The sequence below is a fragment of the Pyrus communis genome, chromosome 15 (assembly GCF_041283825.1).
Source record: "Pyrus communis isolate YQ-2024b chromosome 15, ASM4128382v1, whole genome shotgun sequence".
In the NCBI taxonomy this organism is placed as follows: Eukaryota; Viridiplantae; Streptophyta; class Magnoliopsida; order Rosales; family Rosaceae; genus Pyrus; species Pyrus communis.
Window position 1 is genome coordinate 9,557,009 of NC_142579.1, and position 23,990 is coordinate 9,580,998.

A 23,990-nucleotide genomic window follows, 5' to 3' on the forward strand; every position below is an offset into this window, starting at 1 on the left:
TCCAAAGTCTATTAATGTCTGGCTGACAGTTTTTATATGGCTGTCATCATTTGATTTCTCAATTTGATCAATGTGATTTAAATCATATTTATAGAGAAAGCAACATGGTGGTTGATAGTTTGGCAACGTGGAGTTTTTCTTTGGATATGGGGTTGTTAGACCATCCCTAATGAGAGGCTTTATATGGGACTAGAAAAGTGATGGTTATAATCCAATTAAGAACTCTAAGGAATATTTGGGGTTTTAAAAAATATTCAGTCACAATAAGGGGCTATATAGCTTTTTGGTTCTATGAGGCTATATATTTATTTATGCAGTAATTTGATTATGCGGTAAATTTATTTATGTTTGAACTTTTTTTTTAAGTTGATTTATAGAAGTGTTATCTCAAATTTCTATTTATAAATTTTTCAACCTAAAAAAATTTAAATTCTAACAAAGTGAGATTTCTTTACTTATGCACCGTTATAGATTCTCTTATCTTAATCATATCCGTTAGTTTGTTTCTATGAAATCAGACAAGATAAAATTTTATTTTATAACAGTCGTTCGATTGGATCATCTTATCTTAATCTCATCTATTTATTTATTTATTTGATTGACACATTCTTCGAAATCAAACAAGATAAGATTTCTTTTCATAATAATCACTAGATTTGATTATCTTATCACAATTTAGTTATGTTGTTTGTTTATGTTTTCAGTTTAGGCCTCTAAATTACCAATGTTAAATTTTATCCCTATTTTTATGAACTTTTCAATTTAGAAAATTAAACACAAAAAACAACATTTTTTTCTTAATAAATAACACACAAAAAATGGTCGTTTTTGTTTATGTTTTTTTAATAAAACAAACGATTATAAAATAAACTCTTAACATCATGTTCTAGAATTAAAAATAGAGCCCACCCATTCGTTAAAAAAAAAAAAAAAAAAAAAAAAAAAATAGAATACCAAGATTGGGCCCTGAATTTGGTGTTGGTCCCCTTATTTTTTGGGATTAGATGTAGTCTAATTTTTGCTACTCAATGATTGAAGTTGCTAGCCCATATGATGGATGTAGCTCTATTTTTTGACCTATTTGAGATGAAACTTTTAACTAGAGCTATAAATATAGTAGTCTCAATGAGGATAAAGCCCTCATTGAAGATGCTCTTAGGACTCAGGCTGTTTGTGTAAGCTCCTTTGACTGATGTCTTTCTTTGTTAAGCGGTTATGCTTGGGCTTTAGCCCCTTTTGCAACAAAAAGAAATGTTTAGCTAACAACATTTGCAAAAGTCAATGTCACATCATAAAAACTTAAAAAGAGCTTCTTCGGAAAACGTTTTTGGTGAAAATATTTTTGAAAACAATTGTTAACAAAAATGCAAGTGAATCTTAGAAAAACTATTGAATTACTTTCTGCAAGAAGCACTTCAAGTGCTTTTCGAAACCAAAAACATTTTTCTAAAAACACTTTCAGTCATTTTAAAAGTATTTCCAAAAAAATCCTAAACAAATTGTTACAGATTTATTAAGGCTTAATTATTGCCCTTGAGACTAATGTCAAGTCTCATTTTGCCTCTGAAAGTGTTGATTTTCACTTCTTGGGGCAAAGCATGATTTGGTGTTGGTTAAACACAACTTGGAAGTCATGGTTCTGATTTTCGAACTCTTGTTTTCTTTTTAACTATTTATTTGTGGCTCTTGATTCTTCTTTAAGTTATTCAAAAAGGCCAAAATAAAAAGAAAAAGCGTAGAGCGACAAAAAAAAATGCGGAGGTGATTACAACAAACCAGTTGGAGTGGAACGTGCGGAGGGCGAAACGAACCAGGTTTCGATTATCGCCAGGTGATACCGGGCGAGTGCATTTGCAAAACTCCACCCTAATCACCTTTTGTGCTACCGTGCCATGTATGCATGCTTGCTATTTGGCAGCACAAGCAACGTCGCGTGGTTGGCCTACTCTTGGCAATGAGGTCTTCATGGGCAAAATATTACTGCAACCACAGGCGACCTTGCACTTACAAGTGGTTCCAACGTGGTTTTTGCTGTGGTGCGTTTGGTTGACCTTCGTGCTTCCACGAGGTGCGTTTGTTCAAAAAAAAAAAAAAAAAAACAAACACAACGATATTAGTACAGTAAATGCATTCTGGGCCCAATTTCCCAACGAAAGAAGCACCTGGGCCATGAAGGTCAAAATTGCAACAAGAGCCCGAACAAGATCATCATAGTTACGCAAGGGGAAAAAATAATATATTAAAAACAAGATCATCATAGTTTCGTGTCAAATTACATAGAAAAGAAGTGAATAGTATGTTTTTAATGCAATGATGTTTCCTATAAATCATTTTCCCGGTCACGGGAATCTCATTCATGCGGCCTGAACACTAGACCTTGTCATCTAATTTATCATTTACAAGGGGAAGCAGCTCCATACGACCCCGTGGAGTGCGTGGCGTTCGAGGAGTTCCAGGCAGCTGTTGGGAGATCAGGTGCCTCACATACCCGTAGAATGTACATCCCAAAAGCGTTATTCCACAACCAACGGCATTCAAAGCTGGAATCGGGTTTTTGAATATCATCCATGAAACAAGGACGGCAACCGCAACCTGAACAAAAATCCAATATCAGAACGTGATCATTGACAAGATATTTGCTTGGCCAAAAGGGTTATGAATAGATTGACCGATAAGGCCTAACAGTACTTGTGCCGAATAATTTAGCAATGCATCATTAACTCTTTATAAAGCATAACAGTACTACAAGGTTAGTGATTGCGCTTAATAATTACCTTGAGGTTTCCAGCAACGTTGAATGTCACGGCAGTCGTAGAATGGATTACATAAAAAATGGAGAAGTTGAGACAAAATGCCATTACCCCGGAGCTGAAAATGATGATGAGGGATGGAACAAGAGTCTGATGGGTGTGAAGCCATTCAAGAACTCCATTACCTTCAAGTAGCATTGCAGGTACTGCCAAGATCATGGTCGCAAAAGGTGCCATGTAGTACACCGTGTTTATGCTACATTGTATACCCAAAAAAGCCAATAACAAAATATCAGCACGAATCATGGAGCTATGAAATAATGAGACCACATAAAAGTAGAACTATTTCAAACAGAAGGCATGCTTGGGTGAAAAAACAAGCAAACACAGCTAAAATGAAGACCATTAATGTCAGGAAGATCAACAAACAACAACAAAGCCTTTTCCCACTAAGTGGGGTCGGCTATATGAATCCTAGAATGTCATTGCACTCGGTTCTGTGTCAATGTCAGGAAGATCAGTAGAACAAAAAAGATACCAAGGTTGAGGATTTCAAAATATGGAAGGAAAAGAAATGGCTGATATTAATACACTAAATTCTTACAAGGTACAAACAAAATAACAAAATCCCACCATGTTCCTCACAAGGATGATAAGGCAATCCAAACAGTTTAAGACTATAAGCATATAGAAAATTCCAAGACTTCTCAGTTTTACATCATTAAGACCAACTATAATGGTTGGGGCTAAAACCTAAATTTGTAGCCCAGAAATTTATGTTCTAATCCAGAAACAAATTTTGTGTTGGCTTAAAAATTTAGCCCAATATAAATGAATTGTGGCTATTTTTTTTTTTTGGGTACCTTTTTTAAAAATAAAATTTATGTAGATTATCCTAATTTATTTTTATGAAAATTTTAACCTATAGAAATTTAGATTCTGATAAATAGTGAAAAATCACTAAACCTACTCCATGAAACATAGTAGTCATGGAACAACATGGAAAACCACTTCAAACATATAAAACACGTGAAACAAGAGTCGTGCAGTAAAGTCATGGAACACATATGAAAAGCTTTTCTAAACAATATGAAACACATAAATAGTAATAGACATGAGCTAGGTTACTACTTAACTGATGGTTTTTATCCTAGTTCGTCTATATTTGTGAAAAGTTATTCTCATCCAATAGTACAAAGAAGACATTGTTTTAGCAGAAAGAAGAGTCGTATAGGATAGATGTGGATGGCAATTCGGGATCCTACAAGCTTGATCGGCCATTATTAGAGGGTCTGCACAATTTTGGAACATAAAGACCTACATTTAATCATGACGACGTACATAATTTTGCACAATATTATTGTTGAGTACAAAGAAATTGAAGAAGATTCTAATGAAGATGTGGATGGTGACCAACCAACATCTGCGACAGCAATATCAAAAGACATTAAATATCTAGATGCAACCCATATCTGAGAGAGAAATAGTGATAGACATTGAATATCTAGATGAAAACACATATGAGATCCAACATGATAGGCTAACACTTAATGAGTACATGAAACGTCTGAATTGGATTCAAGCTCTCGAAGGCCATGACACATTCCAAAAAGATTTGGTTGAGCATATATGGTACCGACTAGGAGCACGGTCATGATGGTCTTTCCTTAATAAAATGAAGTGTGCTAATGTATTTGTCTTTCCTTGCAACTTAAAATGAAGTGTGCTAGTGTGTTAAGTCTTTCTTTGTAATAAAACTAAGTGTGTTGGTCTTTTTGTTGTAATAAAATTAAGTGCGTTTGTGTGTTACTCTTTCTTATTGAATATGTTTATTTTTTTTTATAAATAGTTTTGGAAATAGACATAAAGAAAAAAAAAAGGGAAGAATCGTACGAGGGAAGTGAATTTTGTGTGGATGTTTGAACAAATATAGGTATTTATAGAGTTTTTGGATGAATTTTGATTTAAATAAAAAATTTAAATTATTTTAGCCGTTGGATTTAATCTATTTGAAAACTAAAATTAAAAAAAAAGTTTGAATCTAGATCAACCAATGGTCCAATCACGTGGGCCGTTGATGGCCAACTAGCTGTTTGGGCTCCGAAATTGGTGGCTGACAAAGCTGTCACTGGTGGATCCCACCCACTGCAGCTTTGCCAAGTGCAAAGCGTGAGGCGCATCAGTGCATTGCGGTGGGAGAAAGGCTAGGTGCATCTACGCACACTGGTGGGACAAATTTTTATCCCAAGCCGGTCTTTTGGGCTAAATCTGGCCAAAATTTAGGCCCAATGGTTGGTGATGGTTTGGGTGGGTTTCAAACTTAATTTTTAGGTTTTAACCCAATGGTTGGAGATGGTCTAAGGGAACATCACCATAAACATGGTTTTCTATACTCAAGACATTTCTAAATGCTCAATCACGCTGAATTGCCTTGTAAGAATCACATGGCTTTCATCAAATTACAAAGAAGCATTTTGTGTCATACATTCTGATAAATCAACAAAGATTCTTCTCATTTGAAAATTTAATTACTTAATAGTCCAATAAAATGAGAAAATGCAGTAGTCAACAAGATATCATATCAATTAGAGCTGCCACTGATAATTGATATCGAAAGGATTGGTATAGAACCTATAACAAGTTTATATCTTCAACTTATAGGCTCGTGAACATCGTATGATAGTGAGAGTGTAATAACAGTGAATCAAGAAGTTTAAACAACATATTTCATATTTGTGCACAAGACATCATGCATATAATAACTTATGAAAACTACAAAAACAAAGTAAGCATAAGTGACAAAAACTTCAAGAAGGTAAAGATGACAATCTAAAGGCAGAAAAATATTACCTGTCAAACTTGTATCCATGCAAAAGCGATTCTGCAAGGATGGTCTTTGTGGAAGTAGCGAGACAACCAAATAAGGCCGCACAAAATCCAAACATATTGAAACTAAGCTCTGTAACTGAAGTAAGTAGAATTCCTCCAACAATGGGTATCAAAGAACACCAAATTCTCCAGTCAAAGTATTTTCTCCATACCAGCCACTGCAAAACAACTGTTTCAAACCTTTGCGGTCAGATGAAGCCACAACACAGCATAACATATTTGGAAGGGGACATCAATTTTATACATGGTTAGAATTTCTGGAGCTCACCTGTGGTTGCAGGAGTGAATGACTTTATGGTCTGCATAAAAGAAACTGGAATGTAACGTAAGCTCACATTGCCCAAAACTATGTTAATACAGAACACAAATGACATGGGAAATATCCTTCTCCAGCGATCTTCAGGGCCAACTGTTATTAGTGGTTTAAGCTTCAAAACCTTGATTACGATGTATGCTCCAATGGCCGAGCATATGAAATGAATGCACGAAACCGTTAGGGGAAACTTAAAATCCAGTTTCTGCATAAACAAAAACACTTCAAAATTAGGGACACCATGCAAACTCATAAGACTGATGTTGAATTATGCAATTTACAGGGAGCAATCTGCCTCAGACACACTAAGGATGGGCCCCATTGGGGCACAACTGATGTGACAGTAAGGTTGTTTGCTCCCAGACCACTGAATAATTTCCCTAAAAACTTAAAGAATTAGGTCGTTAATAGTTCAAAATTTGGGTGATTAGTGCAAAAGCTAAACAATCAAATAAATTATGGCATAAAGTTTGGTAAACCAGCAGTCAAATGTTATAGAACAACTTGGAAAGACAAACTGTATGGTTACACCATTGACGATCTTCTTTTCATTTTGGACAATTATATTATTTATCAATCAAGTCCCACTGCAAATTAAGCATTCACCGGTACCTCGACTTTACCAAAAGTCACGAAGAAAAAAACCTCAATTTGCAGAAACAAAACTTCCTAATCAGGAAGAATGTCACTAGTTATTCCATTCACAAATATCTAATTTTCTCCAAAGTAACAAACTCAAATCATTTAGCCATACAAATTTGGAAACAAGATAGTGTGAAGAATCACAAAAATAGGAGGAAGAATCAAGCCATGAATTCAACCCTGGTAAATTGAACCTTCCTCTTGAAATAAAGTTGGATTCCACCATAAGACCAATTGGCAATATGGAGAGTCCTTGCAAGGTTTATCCCTTCACCGATGTGGGACTCACATCCTCACACCTCTCTCCTAAACTACGACAACTAATTCTACCATTCTGAAGCCTACTTGCAACCAAACCAAAGGTAAATCTCATAGTATTATGTTACTTGTGGCAGACAAACATGGCAGATCACATGGTAGCATGGTAGTTCCGTAAAATATAACCAAATCCTGTTCAGATTAAGTTAAAAATAAACCAATGAAACACTCGATGGATGTCTCGCCCATCCCCGAACGTTTGGAATTCATTCGAGTGCCTGTTCATATTTCTTCTAATATTGCTCATGAGATTCCAATAAATCGATATCACATTTCCATAATTTAACCATCTCAATAAATTAGAATTATACTGCAGAAAAAATCAAAAGAGAAACGGAAAAATTCAGCTAAATTCATAAAACGAAAAACCCAATTCATACGTGCAAGATTATATCAAAACCAACAACTAATTAGGCAAGCAATTAAGAAATTAAGGTACCAACAGAGAGGAATTAAACATCTACACGTACCAATAATCAAAAAGCAAAGTTAAGCAACCCCAGTTCACAAAATGTAAGAATGAAATGCTTAAAAATCGAAGTTCAGAAAATATGGAAAGGCAAAAGAGCAGAGACCTGAAAGATCCACTTGTTCATGACAATCACGGTGACATTGAAACCCCACCACTGAAGAATTGCGAGGAGAGATCTAATGACGCTCCACTGGCACAGCCGAGACTCCTCCATCTCAGACCCAGATCACCCAATAAAAAGAGACCCAGATCACAAAACGCACCCGCAAATACTCCTATCCCACTCACCTCACAATTTCCAGAAACAAAACCGACCCAGATGGGTTTTGTTGTAGAAACAGAGGAAAAACGGAGGAAAAACGGAGTTGTGGGAGCTATGGAGAGATGGGGGATCAGGGATTAAGAATCCTAATTAGGAATGAGAGCTTAAAGGGTGTGAGATTGTTGAGGTGAAGCTGCCCTCTCTCTCTCTCTCTCTCCCCCCTTGTGTGTGTTGTGTTTAAACCCATGTGATTTGTCCCTCTGTTTCCATTTCTTTACGTTGGAGTTCCTAAAACGTTATAACTCTCACGCCATGGAAATGTTATGCCTCTCTCTCTATATATCTGTTGTTGTAGTAGACGTGTAGCCTTTTTTATTTTCATGTTACAGGCCGAAGCGCGAAGGGGCCCAAGCCCCACAGACTCACTCACTATTCAAGTATTCAGTCATACTGTGTGATTGGGTTGTGGGTCCCACTACTAGGCAACGGTGGTCTATGTTTCCGAACAACTTAGATAGAATAGGTATAAGTTTATTGTGGCAATTTGTGTCAATGATACAATGTCATGTAGAAACGGATTTACACATATTTTTGTATTGTTTGTTTGCACAAGACGACATGCAAGCAACGTACCTGTGTTGTATAAGTCCTTCTCTCAACATTCGTTTAAAGGAGCTATTCGGTGCAACAGTTACATCATTATTGGGTATTACCAAAGTCCCTTGTGTTGTTGTTGACATTATAGTATACATGTTGTTCAACTATAGTATAACAATTAAAATAGTAACATCATGTGACAGTATGATTGTCGTGTCTAAAACGGATCATTTCACTTAAAACACTTTAGATGTTCTAGGGGTGGGTGGGTGGGTGGGTTCGGCAATGACCGGAATTTTCAACTCTTTTGATTCATTATTGGGGCTTGGACTTGTTTGATTTGATTGAAACATTTGGGGCTGCTCTTTACTCAAGTGTAGAGCAGCTTCCCCGCGACGTTGGAAACTTCTCATCATTTGGTTACAGACATACACAGTTTCTTCCACTATCCTAAAAAATATGAATAACTGAGTGGTTTTATTCTTCATGGTCCTTGATTAAAGATTAATCAGTGTGTACTTACATTTGCAAAACCATCGTCGACCATCATATTGTCTTATAAACTGGACGGATCGAAGAAGACGGTAGGCAAAAGGCGAAAGATACCATACATAAGTTTTAGAGAGGAGGAAACTTTTACTGAATTTACTTTGTATTTTCATTAACAAAAGTTACATGATACATTTGGTATTTATAGTGCTAGACTATGCTGGCACTTCACATATTTGCCCTCAACTATTCTAACTCATTGGAATATTTGGTGAATAACTAGTTATAGTCGTGGAGGTCAGGTTAAGTCAAACAATCAATCTTCAATAAATTGGTATCATATCCGTCATCAAAGTGAGTCGAACTTATAATAGAAAATGTTAAAAAATAACTATGTATTAAGCCCTTTTTGGGTTTTCACCAAAATACCATTTTAGATTTCGAAACTATTATGTTAATTTAATAGGAAAACAAGTTTCAAACCCAAAACGCATTAGTAAGTTCTCAACACTATTCACTAAAATTTTGCAATATGAATTTCTCTAATTTTAAGTATCGAGTATCCCTAAAAAAAAAAGTATGGTAGACTTGACATTCGTGTCGTGTTTCTCATGTTCATGTCATACCCGATAGCTTAACGGGTTGTGTCGTGTAATACCCGTTAAAGTAAACAGGTAATATGACCCGACTCGAAATCAACCCGTTACTATTGTCAGGTAATATGACTCGACCCGTTACCTATTAAGAAAAATATATTTTAAATCAATAAAATTTAGTATATACATACTAAATTTTGGAGTTGACCCCTTAATGAGAGTTGTAAAGCTTTTCATTACGAGTGATTACATTTTTCACACTTCTACAATAATTATTATTAATTTTATTAATTTTGCACTCAAATAAAAAACACTGTTCATGAGATTTGGAGGGTTTTAAAAATCTAAATGACCATGTAACCATCGTCTAAACGTTGAGGGTGCAATTATAAACGTTTGTTATGCTTTCGTATCTTTCAGACTTATACATTAATGATTATAAATTTTGTTTATTTTGAACTTACTTAAAAATACTATTCATGAGATTTTGTGTGGTTTTAAAAATTTAAACAATCGTATACCCATCCTCAAAGCGTAGAGGATGCGACTACGAGTGTAACATCCCACATCGCCCAGGGGAGTGGATCCCCTAAACCTTATATGTATATTCTTATCTCTACCTAACATGAGGTCTTTTGGGAGCTCATTGACTTCAGGTTTCATAGGAACTCCAAAGTTAAGTGAGTTCGCGCGAGAGCTATCCTAGGATAGGGGACCCACTGGGAAGTTCTCATGTGAGTCTCAAAAACAAAACCGTGAGGGCATGGTCGGGGCCCAAAGCAGACAATATTGTGCTACAATGGAGTTGAGCCTAGGATGTGGTGGGAGCCCAGGTCGGGATGTGACAATGAGCGTTTGCATATTTTTTTTATATTTTTCGCACATGTAAATTAATTATTATAATTTTTTTTAATGTGTTTGGTATTTTTAAATTACTTGATATTTTTATTTTTAATGTGTTTTATGATTTTTAATCTCAATCTTTGCCTATAATATACTTTAAAAATAAATAAAACTTAAATTTTAAATTTTATATAGAATAATAATTAATAAACAATATGTACATATTCATTATATCTATTGTATTTTATAGTAAGTTTTTTTTAGTAGTTTAAAAAATTAATCATCAAAATAACTTTTTTCTTATTGTGTTTACTTGCATGTCACTCTCGTGTAAACCTGTTAAGAACATGTTATTAACGTGTTATTATCGTGTAACCCGATAATGACCAGATTAGGTATTGTGTTGATCCGAAATCTGTTATTTTCGTGTCGTGTTAATGGATCGTGTAAGAAATTGTCAGGTTTAAAGGTTAGAGTAGAATACTAGTACACAGCGCCATTGAGTAATAATTGATAAAATCATTTTTTTTTTCCTTTAAAAAATAAAATAAAGCTCCTTCTAAAGCAATGCATACGATAAAATTTCTTAGATTTGTCATTAACAAGGATTATAAAATTTATAATTCGAGTTGCGTTTCATTTTGACATGTTGAGTTGTTCAGAGCCTCGATCCTTGTGTCAAAAGGATACAAGTGCGTATATAGAAATTTCTGTTTCTGTTATAAGTTTCATGTCGGCACGTATTTTGAAGAGTTTTAGGTTATTTGGACTAAACAACGACTCATATGTGTGTGATAGTAATATTAGGGTAATTAAATTTATAAATTAAATTTGTAAACTAAATAACGTGTCATTAATAAGAAATAAACTTATTAATTAATACTTAATTAATAATTTAATCATCTACATATAGTTTGTAAATTTGATTTAAAAAAATTTAGTTTCGCTAGTATTACCCATACGGATTATTGTGAATATTTGGTCAGGTCATGTCTAAAACGCTTGCAATTTTTTTGTCAGTTTTAGATTGGTTTTGTGTGATGACTCATGAGAATGTTCCTTCAAAACCTCGAGCAAATCAGTGTCAATGGAAAATATGGTTAGTTGGTTACATGTCTGTGCCAATAATAAGAATTGGGGTTGGAGGTTAGCAAATTAAAGAGTGTGCAGCTTAGTATTATGGTCTAACAATATTTTTGTTTATTTGTAAGCGTGAAGTTTTAGATTTGAATATCATAGTTGACGAGTTAGATACGAACTTACTTCTCTACTCCTTAGTATATATATTGTTGCATAAAATTTTAAAAGGTGTACTCAAACCAATTTGGTTTAATTTTTACATAATCAAGTGCGAAGTTTGAATAAGGGTTCGAGTTGGATAAGTCTTGAATTGTTTGGTTTAAATCGTTTAAGATGTTATATTATCATATTGTCAATCTGAATAAAAGATTATACATATCATATTGGCACCTATTCCTTTGACATGAAAAAAATGCCAATTGTGAAAAGAACAAAAGGAAATGGATACAAAAGGTGATGATTTGATACTGTTTTGTTTTTCTGGAAATTGTTATGGGGTACTCCACAATAAGCTTCTCATTGTCAATGGAAGTCCACCGCATGGCACATTCTTCAACTCTTATTTTAAAACCTTTTTTTTTTTTATCATGTTCTATACTCTAATCCCTAAAGTATAAAGCGGTCTTTTATTTATATTCTAATACGTGAATTGATTATATTGTGTGACTTATTCATGTACTAAATAATAACTCTTTATCATTCTTGTTCAAGCCTTTACAAATGGGGCATGAAAAACTTATTTCGAAGTTAAATAATGTCTCAAATGGTAATTATACATGGACTCTCAACTAAAAATTCATTACTATTGGTTTCTCAACTTTAATCCAACTAGAGAAATGGTCCCTCAATATTAACCCAATTGGAGCAATGATCCCTCAACTTTAACCCAATTGTAGCAATGATCTTTCAACTAAAAATTCATTACCATTGATCCATCAATTCATCAAAACGTGTAGCTATTGTCTCTCAACTTTAATCCAACTTGAGAAATGATCCCTCAACTTTAACCCAATTGGAGCAATGGTCCTTCAGCTTTAACCCAATTGTAACAATGGTCCTTCCAACATAACTCATTTTGAGAAAATTCTACACGTTTTGATGAGTTGAGGGACCCCAATTATAGCAATGGTCATTCCAACATAACTCATTTTGACAAAATTCTTACGAATTTGACGAAAGGACCATAGCTACGCATTTTGATGAGTTGAGGGACCAATAATAATGAATTTTTTAGTTGAGGGACCATTGCTTCAATTTGATTAAAGTTGACTAATTATTGTTACAATTTACTCGTAGTTTTTCCTATATTTTTATATCAACTTACGAACATGGTACCAAAATATCTGAAAAGAAAAATATGTCATCTACTTTTATTTTCTTTTAACTTTGTAATAACTAATGAACATGGTACCATAATATCTTATTTGTAGTTTGGTACCAAACATTTGGTGTCAAATTTTATGCATTCGGATTACGATAAAAATTTGATCCCTAATTTAGATTTTGTAATGTGCAGCCAGTGATTGCGGTGGAAAGGTCCAAAGCTATGAGTGATGGTTTTTTGACCACTAATAAAGTCATTTCGTTTGCTAAAAAGCCACTCAAGTATTACAATTATTATTATAATATATAATGTAGTGATATTCTTCTTCATTTGTGAGAGGCTTTATGTTTGACTATCATCAAACACAAATTTGAACTACATTATTGCTAGCATATTGTGAGGCTTAGCCTACTCTTCGCCCATTTAGTGTAGATAATATCGTTTGTGTTGTGGTCTATGTTTAACTGAAAAGGAGAGGGGCCAGGTGGCATAGAGAAAATATAGAGAAAGAGATGTGTTTGTAAGATTGTGTAGATGATGTAGATGATGTGTCATTCCCCCTACGGAGTGCCTTTATTTATAGTAATAAGAGAGAGAAGAAATCCTTCTCTTCTAAGGAATACAAGTCCTAATAGGGTAGAATAACTAGAATCAAATCTAATATAGGATTTACACAATCATACTTAAATAAGAAGTTTATAACAGTTTGAGAAAATAAATAAATAAATATATATATATATATATATATATATATATATATATATATATATATAAAGTATAGAATTCAAATTTTCGGGGTTTGTGACTTCCAATTTGGAAGCAAATATTCATAAATCAGTTTCTTCTTAGTTTGTGATTCCACGCCAAAGAGAAACCAATGTTCTCCTTTTTAATAAGAGAAACCAATGTTCTCCTTTTTAATACAATCATATATCAACGTTGGAGGATTATAACTAAGTAAAACAATGGGCAACAAATATAATTCAGTATTAAATTCGTTATTTATGAGAATTGAATTTAAAATTATTTATTTTTGATAAAAATAATAGGGTGATTTGGTATAAAATCAATAAAAAGTTACAATATTAACAATATATCAATCATATTTATGCTAATTATAAATAAGTCAGTCATGTATTGTAATACTTATGCATTTAAGAAAAACAAAAATGACAAAATGTGCCATTACAGCTGGCATCCACTTTAAATGACACTCCCTTTCTCATATTTTCATATTTTGGAATAAGTCAATACAGATTCAGACACTGTAACACAGTGTCTATTTTCTGATTCTGGTTTTGTTTTTTTTTCTATCACTCACATGCCTCTTGTTCTTCACACCTCACGCAACTCCTATTTTTTACATTTGGATTCAAACATTGCAATGCAGTGTTCATTTCCTATTCTGTTTTTTATATTTTTTTTTACATTTGGATTCAGACACTACAATGTAGTGTCCATCTTCTAGTTCTATTTTTACATTTTTATTCAGACACTGCAATGCAGTGTCTGTTTTCTGGTTCCTTTATTTATTTGTTTTTATTTACGTTGTGATCTAGACACTATGTTGCAATGTCCGTTTTCCGGTTATATTTTTTTCCATCTTCTATGCTTTGCACTTTGTGCGACCTTTTACATTTAAATTCGAACAGACGATGTGTTCGTTTCTTGATTCTGAATTGCAGACCGTAAAACTCTTTGCAAATGCACCCTTAATTCAAGAGGATTTTGATGGACAATACCCTTAAGATAATCTCCATGTCCAATGTCACATCCCGGCCCGGGCGGGACCACTTCCCGGGCCCGCTTCACTACCGTAGCACAATATTGTCCGCTTTGGGCTTACCATTCCCTCACGGTTTTGTTTTTGGGAACTCACGAGCAACTTCCCAGTGGGTCACCCATCATGGGATTGCTCTAGCCCACTTCTCGCTTAACTTCGGAGTTCCCATGGAACTCGAAGCCAATGAGCTCCCAAAAGGCCTCGTGCTAGGTAGGGATGTGAATATATATTTAAGGATCACTCCCATGGGCGATGTGGGATGTCACAATCCACCCCCCTTAGGGGCCCGACGTCCTCGTCGGCACACACGCGACCAGGGTTAGGCTCTGATACCAATTTGTCACATCCCGGCCCAGGCGGGACCACTTCTCGAGCCCGCTCCACCACCGTAGCATGATATTGTCCGCTTTGGGCCCCGACCACGCCCTCACGGTTTTGTTTCTGGGAACTCACACAAGAACTTCCCAATGGGTCACCCATCCTGGGAGTGCTCTCGTGCGCTACTCGCTTAACTTCGGAGTTCCTATGTAACCTGAAACCAGTGAGCTCCCAAAAAGCCTCGTGCTAGGTAGGGATGAGACTATACAATTAAGGATCACTCCCCTGGATGATGTGGGATGTCACATCCAAAGCCTTTGAAGGTTTGCTGGATATCTATTACATCTTTTTTTTTTTTTTTGTCCCTTGTGTTTTGTTTTTGCTGCTGATAATTGCACTTTTTTTTTTGGAATTCCATTTTTTTCTCTTACCATTGTGATTATTTTTGGTATTGGGGAAATTTCAGAGCACTGGGATTAATCGAACTATTTATTACAATTTGATGGAAGAGAGAGAAAGATGGAGAGAGTGAAGAGAAAGAAGGGAAAAGAGAGATGATATAAAATTGGGAGAGAAGGAAGTAAATAAGGAAGAGATAAGGAATGGAATAAAGTGAAGAGTGAAGGGTGTAATAGTTATTTTATAACTAGCTTATATTTATGTGGCATGCTCCATTGACCTATGCATAATTATTATAAATATTTCATTAATTATGTTCAAAAATAAAATTGCCCATTGATATATGGCTAATTAGTAAAGTTTTTATTGACCTTTAGCCAATGGAATTGTTATTGGCATTCCAAAAATCTTATTTGGCACTCCAAACTTTCTATAATTGGAAAGAAAAATACACTTATGAGGAGTGTAGAATGAGATTTTTAGAGTGCTAATAACAATTCCCTTAGCCAAATATCCTAAATTAAGAATCGCTTACATACAAGTGAAGATAAACATAATTAGACAGTATTCTAAGTAGCATAGTAAACCAAAAGTTAATCAGCACGAAAATAATGTTCTTAAGAGATATCCCTTTTGCGTATAATCTACACCTACCACCACTCTTTTTTATTCCTTCTGAACGACAAAAGCCACACCTCTTTTGGCTTCTAAACGACAACATCCACCTCTTTTCATGCATGCAGATCCAGTGAGACTGTTTTTTTTTTAAATTTATTTATTTATTTATTATTTTTGTTACGACAATTATAAGCATAACCAGAAGTGAAATGTGAGATCCTTGTTAATATTTGAGAAATTAATGAAGTATATAAAGTTGATATTTCAGAAGCTTACTTGTCTAAGAAGGATTATATTTCTTGCAAAATTTTGCGCCACATGATGTGGATCACACATTTATAAACATATATAATACAGTTTTGTAATGCAATCACCCCTTAGGGGTGAAATGCAATTCTATCAAATATTGCAAATGCTGTCTGATTATGTACGCACTAATCTAGCTCAATCAAGGTCAACGTTGAGCCTTCTTAATTTAGAGAGTCATGTTGATTTTTTTTTTCTTCAAAAAACGATAATTTGATATTTTATTGATCATCGAAATAAATACAAAATGTCAATTGGATACATTGTTTCAGTATGAAAATGATCTGGAGTGAATTTGCATAAACAGACAGCTATAGTAAACCACTAAATAGCTACCACATGTATAAAAAGACAAACGACGCCCATACCAATCCATCACAAAACAATAGACACAACAGATAAGTATCAATGACTACAATAGGTCATCGCTAAGTATCAGGGCCACATAAAATCATCACGTAAGAACAAGATCATATAAAGTCATAGTCGGTAAACGAAACCACATAAATCATTACTCAAAGGAGAACCACATTGTTATGACACATTCTATAATATTGATAAATCTAATATATAATATGGCAAGTCTCGCCTCTATTTAAAGAGTATCCGCAATTAATATATTACGATTACAAACTTGCAAATAAATTACTCTTGTTGTTAGAAAGGTGTAGTTATTGGGAATTAGAATCTTGTGTTAGAAAGGTTTAGTACGTACGTGATAGGATTACAAACTTGCCAATAAATTAGAAAGTGTGACAAAATTGAGGTTCTAAAATATGCTAAGTGCTAGTCGGGTGGTGGGTAAAAGCTTAGCACCTAGGCATCTAGATAGGACCCTAGGTGGCCTTTGTTTTTAGTTTTAGTTAAATATATTATATAACATATATAAATAAATGTCTACTATACTTAAAAAATATATAATTGTATTGTGATATATAAATTGCAAAATAGAACGACAAATAAATTATAAAGTACTAGAACATATTAAAAATATGGGGTACAAGCATACAATGAGTGTTCATCCAAGTATCCAACAAGTCTTTTACAATATCTGGAATAAATAAAATACAAAATGAAAGTTATCTATTTTATATTTTATGTCCAAGTCAGAGTTGCGACCTAGGTGAGCGCCTATGCAAGTCTAGGCCTCTTTTATTATTTTTTAAACACTTAGGGATTAATTGTGGTGGTGGCCAACCGCCTAGTGCTTATGACTTTTAAAACATGGGATAAAATAAGTAAAAATGATTTTAAGTACAAAGAGGAAGTAAAACATACCGAAGTACGTAATAAGTGAGAAAATGTGTTACGAGTTTTTCTTTTAACCAAGAAAAATTTGACTACTCACCCTTTTGAAAGATGCAATCACCTTAAAATTACTAGTATCTGGTGATCGTTGTTGATTTATATTCGCTTATCATTAGATATTACTAACCAATTTTTTTTAAGAATTGTTATGAGAAATGATGCATGATGACTTTTTTGAAAAATCAATAAACAACACATCATGTTTAGCTTACTACATGTATACAAGAGGCTACCAAACCCCAAACCCCAAACCCCAAACCCCAAACCCCTACCATCCATAAGATTGCGAATTTGATGGCAACCTCTTGAAGGTGGCAGCTAAAGTAACTTGTTAATTGATGTGCCAATTTGCCTCACTTTATGTATGGTGCGTGTATACTAGCACTCAAACAAGTGTGGACTTTGACTTTAAGCCCTGAAAATTCTCTACGTTTTGCTGGTTTTCAAGTCAAAAAAACTTAGGGAATACTTGGCCACTTTAGTGTTCATTAAGCAACGAAATAAATACTTTTAGACATATCATGAGCCTAATTTGTAGTTTCTACTGCCTTTTGAAGCAACTCAGTCTAAATAACGAATCCATGTATAATTACCATTTGAGACATTATTTAACTTCAAAATAAGTTTTTCATGCCCCATTCATAAATGCGTGAACAAGAATGATAAAAAATTATTATTTAGCACCTGAATAAGTCACACAGCATAACCAATTCACATATTAAAATATAAATAAAAGACCGCTTTATACTTTAGGGATTAGAGTATTGGACTCATGCCCATAACAATTTCCTGAAAAAATCAAAACAGTATCAAATCATCACCTTTTATATCGATTTCCTTTTGTTCTTTTCACAATTGGCGTTTTTTCATGTCAAAGGAATAGGTGCCAACAAACCAAACCGATGATACATGCTTGTTCACAAGCTCCTTTGGGATACATATTATGCTTGACAAAAAGGTAAAAATAAAAAAACATTATTGATGAACGATTGTATAATTTATTCTAAATTCATAGAAACTAGTCAGGATACGAGTTTAGGCCAAAATGCAGGTCTCCTATGTATAAGGAGAAGGTTGATCAAGTGGGTAGAAAATGACTCAGGATTGTGATAATTAAGCTGGATTACCGTATTAAAACAATTTGTTCATTTCATCCCCTGCCTATTTGTGCTTGTTGTAGGTGAGAAAACCAGACTTGACAATGAATAGAGGTTGGATTAACGTCGCTGTCCATTTACTAATGTCAACACGTTAATTGTGCCAACCCTATGAAGCTATGTTCTAAGCTCTATCAATAATAATCCTTTTCTTAGTTATTGAAGCTTTGGAAATCTTCCATTTTTCTTTTTTTGTACAATTATTAATGTTGACTTGTTGAGGAAGAGAAACTTGAACGTAATATTTCGAGTTTACGAATAAACACTCTTAATTATTTGAATTCAAGAATTTAATGTCTTTACAGTATTTCTTTGAAATTTTAGAGACATTTTAGTAATATCGAGAGTTAAGATAAAATTTTGATAATTCGGTCCAATAATTGACCAATTTGGTCATAAGATTCTTTGTAGTAGTTAGTCAATATCTTCAAATTGAAAGACAGTAAAAACAATTCTTTGAACTTTGCATTTTGTTAGTTAAAAACTTATTCATGAACCCTACCACAAAAAGAAAAAAAAAAAAAAAAAATCCCGCCGCTGACGCCGACCCCAGCCTTTGGCCTTGGGTTGGTGGCAATCCTTTTTGATAATTTCGTTCTTTTTTGTCTTCTTGTTTTTATTAATGATCGCTCTCTCGTTTTGTCTAGAAGAGCCTTTGTGGTTGTTTTGGTTGCCACTCTCTCTTTCTAAGCCGAAACCCGGACTGAGCCACCACCCCACCTGCGTGCAGCCAGGCAACCCAGCTGAGCCAAAGCCCAACTGCACCAACCAGTAGCAACACAAAGCTACGAAAAAAGAAAAAAGAAAAAAAAAAAAAAAAAAAGAGAAAGGGGAGGGGGCAATGGCCCGTCACCTTGGTTCGCGTGCAGATTTCCTGCTAAAGTTCTTTTTCTCCATACAAAAAAAAAAATTGGGTTCTTTTGAACGGTCAAACTAAGTTTCATTAAATAAAAAGACTAGTACAAGAATGAAAGCTCAAAAGGCAATTCATAACCTAAATACAACCTAACAGAAAAAAGAAAATACAAAAGAAAGGCCTAGAAGGAGCTAGCTGAAAAAAGAACAAAAAAACTAAAAGGGAAAGGAATCTAGCAGCCACTAGCAAGTTGGAGGCGCCTCCATCGCAAGGCCACCACCACCAAAAGAACGAATTAGTGAAACAACTGGATCAACGAAAAATGGGGGTGAGCAAACCACTCGCACAGTGAGCGCATAATCCTACTGAATAGTGCTAATAGCACTTTAACAGCCACTCAAAACCCCAAGTGCTCCGCTAACAAGAAACACCCATTTAGAGTAGCAGTGGTTGGTGGTTGAGGACACGTGACAAAATATATCATAGGAGTAAGAGAAGTGCATAAAGGCCCATATTTGAGACAAGCTCAAGGGAAGTGAGGCAAAGCTCAATGAAATTGAGACAAAACTCAAAGAAAGCCAAAAGTAAAGCATTGCATAAACTAAAAGGGAAACAGAGAAGGAGGAGAAGTTGGTTTTGAAAAAGAAGGCTGGCAAGGGGGAAGGATAAAGGGCTGAGATGCAGTAATAGGAAAGGGACAGAGGATATGGGAGGGGAGGATTTGAGGGAAAAAGTAGAGGAGATGGGAGGAAAGCATGAGGGTTAGAAGGAGGGATTAGCGGGCTGCTGCCCACCCCAAGCAAGAGCAAATTATGAACCTTGACACGTTAATATTACATCTTAACTACTTTCCCCTTTATATTGCTCCTCTTCAAATTAATATTACATCTTAACAAGTTTTCTCATACTTTTAATGCTGGATGAAAGTTTTAGCTTTTAGCTTTGGGAATGTTATGATTCATATTGATCTCACTTGGATTTCCTATTTTGAGGTTACTGACAGAAATCCAACGACAACTCAATTTAACTTTATAGGCAAGTGGCTTGTAACTTTGTTGGTTAAAAGTATTCATCTTTGCACCTTAAGTTTTGTGTTCGAATCCCCCTTTCCCTCTCCATAGTTTAATGAATTAGGGTAAATTATCCTATACTCTTAGGGCTGAGCTCACCAGATATGCAAAGCAAATGTTCTCGTTACTTTTGTTCTTTCAGTTTTCTCTGTGTGCTTGAATAGCAACTAATGATTTGTATTTAAAGTGAGTATCCCCTGCAAAGCTTGATATCAAATGATAATACATGCTTCTCATAAGCCGTGGTAGAAATAAAGTATAACTCACAAGTGAAAGTGGACTGTGTTGTGGTTGTGTTACTACACAAACAACGGAACAGTTCCAACCATTTTACATATGATAACCTGAAGGTGGAGGATAACGGAAAAACTTCCATCTTTTATGGTCTGGATCGTATTTAGCCTATGTCAATTTTTTTAGAGAACTTAGCTGCATCCTAAACCGGAATGTCATCCCAAACCTTCAGGTAGCATCATAACATGGGATGTGACCAGATGACTCCACCATTTTACACTTCACATTTGACAGATGCTCATTCAGTAAGGGCCCTCTAGTTAACTCTATCTTTCAAACAGTATTTTCTTGAAGACTGACTAACTCATCAAAAAGCGCATCATTTTTGGCCAGATACTGTTATGCTGCATGTTCATTACTAAAAACCTTTAGTCCTATGAGGTAGTTACTTCCTTCTTTGGCAATGACCCCGTGTTCACAAGCCAACTGCAATGCCTCTGATTCACAGCCTAAGCCTCTCCCGAACTGTATCCCCAGATCGGGCTTCTTCATTGCAGGTGCTAAATTATTTTTCACAACTTGCACAGAAATCCCAAGACCTGTAGCCTAAAACAATATGGACTTTATACTCTGATCAAAGAATACAACCCTCAGAAGATCAAAGAATACAACCCTCAGAAAGAAAAGTGAGAACAGTGTTTCTGATAAAGTTCACATATAAATAAGTTGAACACCCATACAGGGTAGAGGGTACCTTTTCTGTTATGGCAATGTGAATATTTGAAGTACAAATACACAATCGATTAAGAAGATTACCACCATATTCTAACTAAATCAACCTAACACGCACAATAAACAATAGTGTTTCAGAAAGTTCATTTAACTGTGAAGCGACAAGCTCTACTAGTGGTCCTAATGCACATTCACTTATTGAGGATACCACGCTCTCTTGGCACTCAGTTTTCAGGCAACAACAAGAGATTGCAGCCACTGAAATTCATGTAAAAGTACATAGACTGCAGGAGCAACCTTTTATTTCATTGCTTTCTCTTCGCAGTTCTATTTTATTCTAATTATTGTTCTTTGGTTTTGCTCTTTATCCTTTAAGAATACCTCTCCCTTTTTATCAGTTTTCCTACTCAACCAGTTAATGTTTCAATTACCAAAGAAAAGCAGGTGATACTCTTATTGAGTACTCACACTGCTCAGAACATCAAAGAAACTGTCGTATAAACAAAAACAAAAAGCAAATATGACCACTATATTGCCCAACACAATATGGCTCATCGAAAGAGATCAACAGCACAACAGCATGAAGCATCAAGTAGTATCAGCCGCAACATGTATTCTTGTAAAAAGCATACATGAAACATCAATAATTTTATTCATGTAAAAAGCATATCTTGATACATGCATTCTTGTCATTCTTAAACAAATAAAGAATTTACCTTATCCCCGGTCTGAAGCAACTGTATTCTCTTAAGTCTCAAATGTACCACCTGCATAGAATTTCAAGGCATTTCCACCACAAGTAACCTCACCCATAGGTCCAAACTCTTTCCCTGACTTTGGACTTGATCTAATCTGGATACAAAAGAAATGCTACATAGTAAATATTATTTCTCCTTCTGCAGATAGAATTTTTAACAGACAACTAGTAGGTTAAAATGTTTTAAGTACGGTGATGATAACCTGGTTAATAAGAATGTATATTTCGTAATGCTTGGGTTATGATTCTTGATTGTGCATCTCGGTATTCACTATCAATTTCAGTATCAAGTTCGCACTGGGGGACCAGGGCAGCTACCTGAAATAACAAAACATGCCAAGCCATATTAAATTGATAGTTTCTATACCCTCAAAAGACAATTAAATGATTAATAGTGATTATCTACATCTATGACAACACAGCAGCGTAAATTCATTAACTAAAGAAAAGGAAAAACATGTTCAGTAATGAACTCTCCAAGCTCCATCCAACACTGAACTCACTTTATATATATCATTAGTTACTAGTCACAGTGCATTGCAGTTCCCAGGTCTATCTTGAAATAAGAGGTAAACTTTCTAGATTCTAACATTTAGTAAACAATCTGAAAGTGTCACGGTTCCTATGTAACTTGATAGCATTACTTTGAAATGACAGGCTCCTTCAAACAGAAATGATAGCATCACTTGATAGAATACATATATGTATCGACATGTTAGTTTGTCTGTAAATATTTGGTCCACTTAAAGATTGGCGTTAAAAGGTCAATAAAATAAAGATTAGTGTTGAGAAACAGGCACATGCATCTTTTCTTCACCGACAATGGGAAGCAAAGTGATGGACAGCCGTGTTGGTAAGAGACATCCAAAATATCCAATCTGAACAAAGAGTAGCATCAAAAGAAGCAAACTCTCCAATGAATAAGCAACAATCATGTTCAGCGTCAATTACTTACACTATCAATTACAATTGCATCCAAATAACCACTTTTAGTCAGTGTCAACAACACATAGCATATTCTCAGCCAAATCGGGACGAGAAAAGAGAAGGGCTTTGGTGTGCCCTGCAAGTGAACAATCCATGGCATTCTCTATATCAAGATACGCACAAAGTCCAGCCAAAAGGACAGTCTAGTTAAGCAATTTTATTAACAGACTTCAAAGAGACGATATAGAACAATATAACAGAAGGCCATTATTCATTGAATTAGGTTGCATGTCTATAGAGGGAACGTAGATGTATAAATTTGAGGACCTGGAGAATACAGTCCACCAATTAAACTCTATTGCCCTCTCATGCCTAAATCACTAGATATTAGTTTCGTGTTTCGCCTTGTATTCTACGGTCTACCTCAGAGGGACGCTTGATGTTCGTGATTGTAAAATAAAGCCGTTACGGAATAATACAGAGACGTAAAAGTATATCAATGGCCGGTTTGGAGTTGCTTTCACCGGACCATTCCTATAGTTCTTATGAATCGCAAATTTCAGCTTTTCTAACAGTTGCTCCTTCCGCTTGCAAAACCGTTTGTACCACATTTCTATTCCCAGTCTATTTGACTTAATTGTAAATTTTGGAGCCCAAGATGGCCTATTTTGGATTCAGCCCCTTCTAGAGATGTGTTCAGATTGTTCTAATCTTTAAAACAAGCTATTATGGGTAGGATTTGGAGGAGATTTAGTTCTAAAACGTGGCTAGACAGGTTTGTGGCATATTCTCCTTGTTAATCTAGGAGAGTGTGTCCTAGTTGATCTTAATTTATTTTGTTTGCTAGTTTTATTCTAAGACATTTTTCTAGGTAGGATTTTATTTTATATTAATATAAATAAGGCTATTTAGCCATTAGGGAAAAAGAGAAGGAGGAACACATTAATTTA

At 34.8% G+C, this 23,990-nt stretch overlaps 1 protein-coding gene and 1 pseudogene across 1 annotated transcript; both read right to left on the reverse strand.

The window, feature by feature from the left end:
• Positions 1-2,226: 2,226 nt before the first annotated feature.
• On the reverse strand, positions 2,227-7,999 carry LOC137707478 (EamA-like transporter family protein). Its single transcript, XM_068446358.2, has 5 exons — positions 7,488-7,999; positions 5,908-6,157; positions 5,601-5,808; positions 2,775-3,006; positions 2,227-2,592 (listed from the first exon to the last, which is right to left on the reverse strand). The coding sequence occupies exons 1-5, from the start codon at positions 7,596-7,598 to the stop codon at positions 2,371-2,373; spliced, it is 1,023 nt and encodes a 340-aa protein (XP_068302459.2). The 5' UTR covers positions 7,599-7,999; the 3' UTR covers positions 2,227-2,370.
• A 12,951-nt stretch (positions 8,000-20,950) lies between these two features.
• Positions 20,951-23,651, reverse strand: LOC137726153 (DNA repair protein recA homolog 2, mitochondrial-like; annotated as a pseudogene).
• Between the last annotated feature and the right edge of the window lie 339 nt (positions 23,652-23,990).

Excerpts from the sequence above, each read along its gene's own strand:
- LOC137707478 (XM_068446358.2), bottom strand. The coding sequence starts at position 7,598 with ATGGAGGAGTCTCGGCTGTGCCAGTGGAGCGTCATTAGATCTCTCCTC. Across the intron at positions 5,809-5,907 it reads ATTCACTCCTGCAACCACAG|TTGTTTTGCAGTGGCTGGTA; the intron begins GTGAGCTCCAGA and ends GGTTTGAAACAG. Across the intron at positions 2,593-2,774 it reads ACGTTGCTGGAAACCTCAAG|GTTGCGGTTGCCGTCCTTGT; the intron begins GTAATTATTAAG and ends ATTTTTGTTCAG.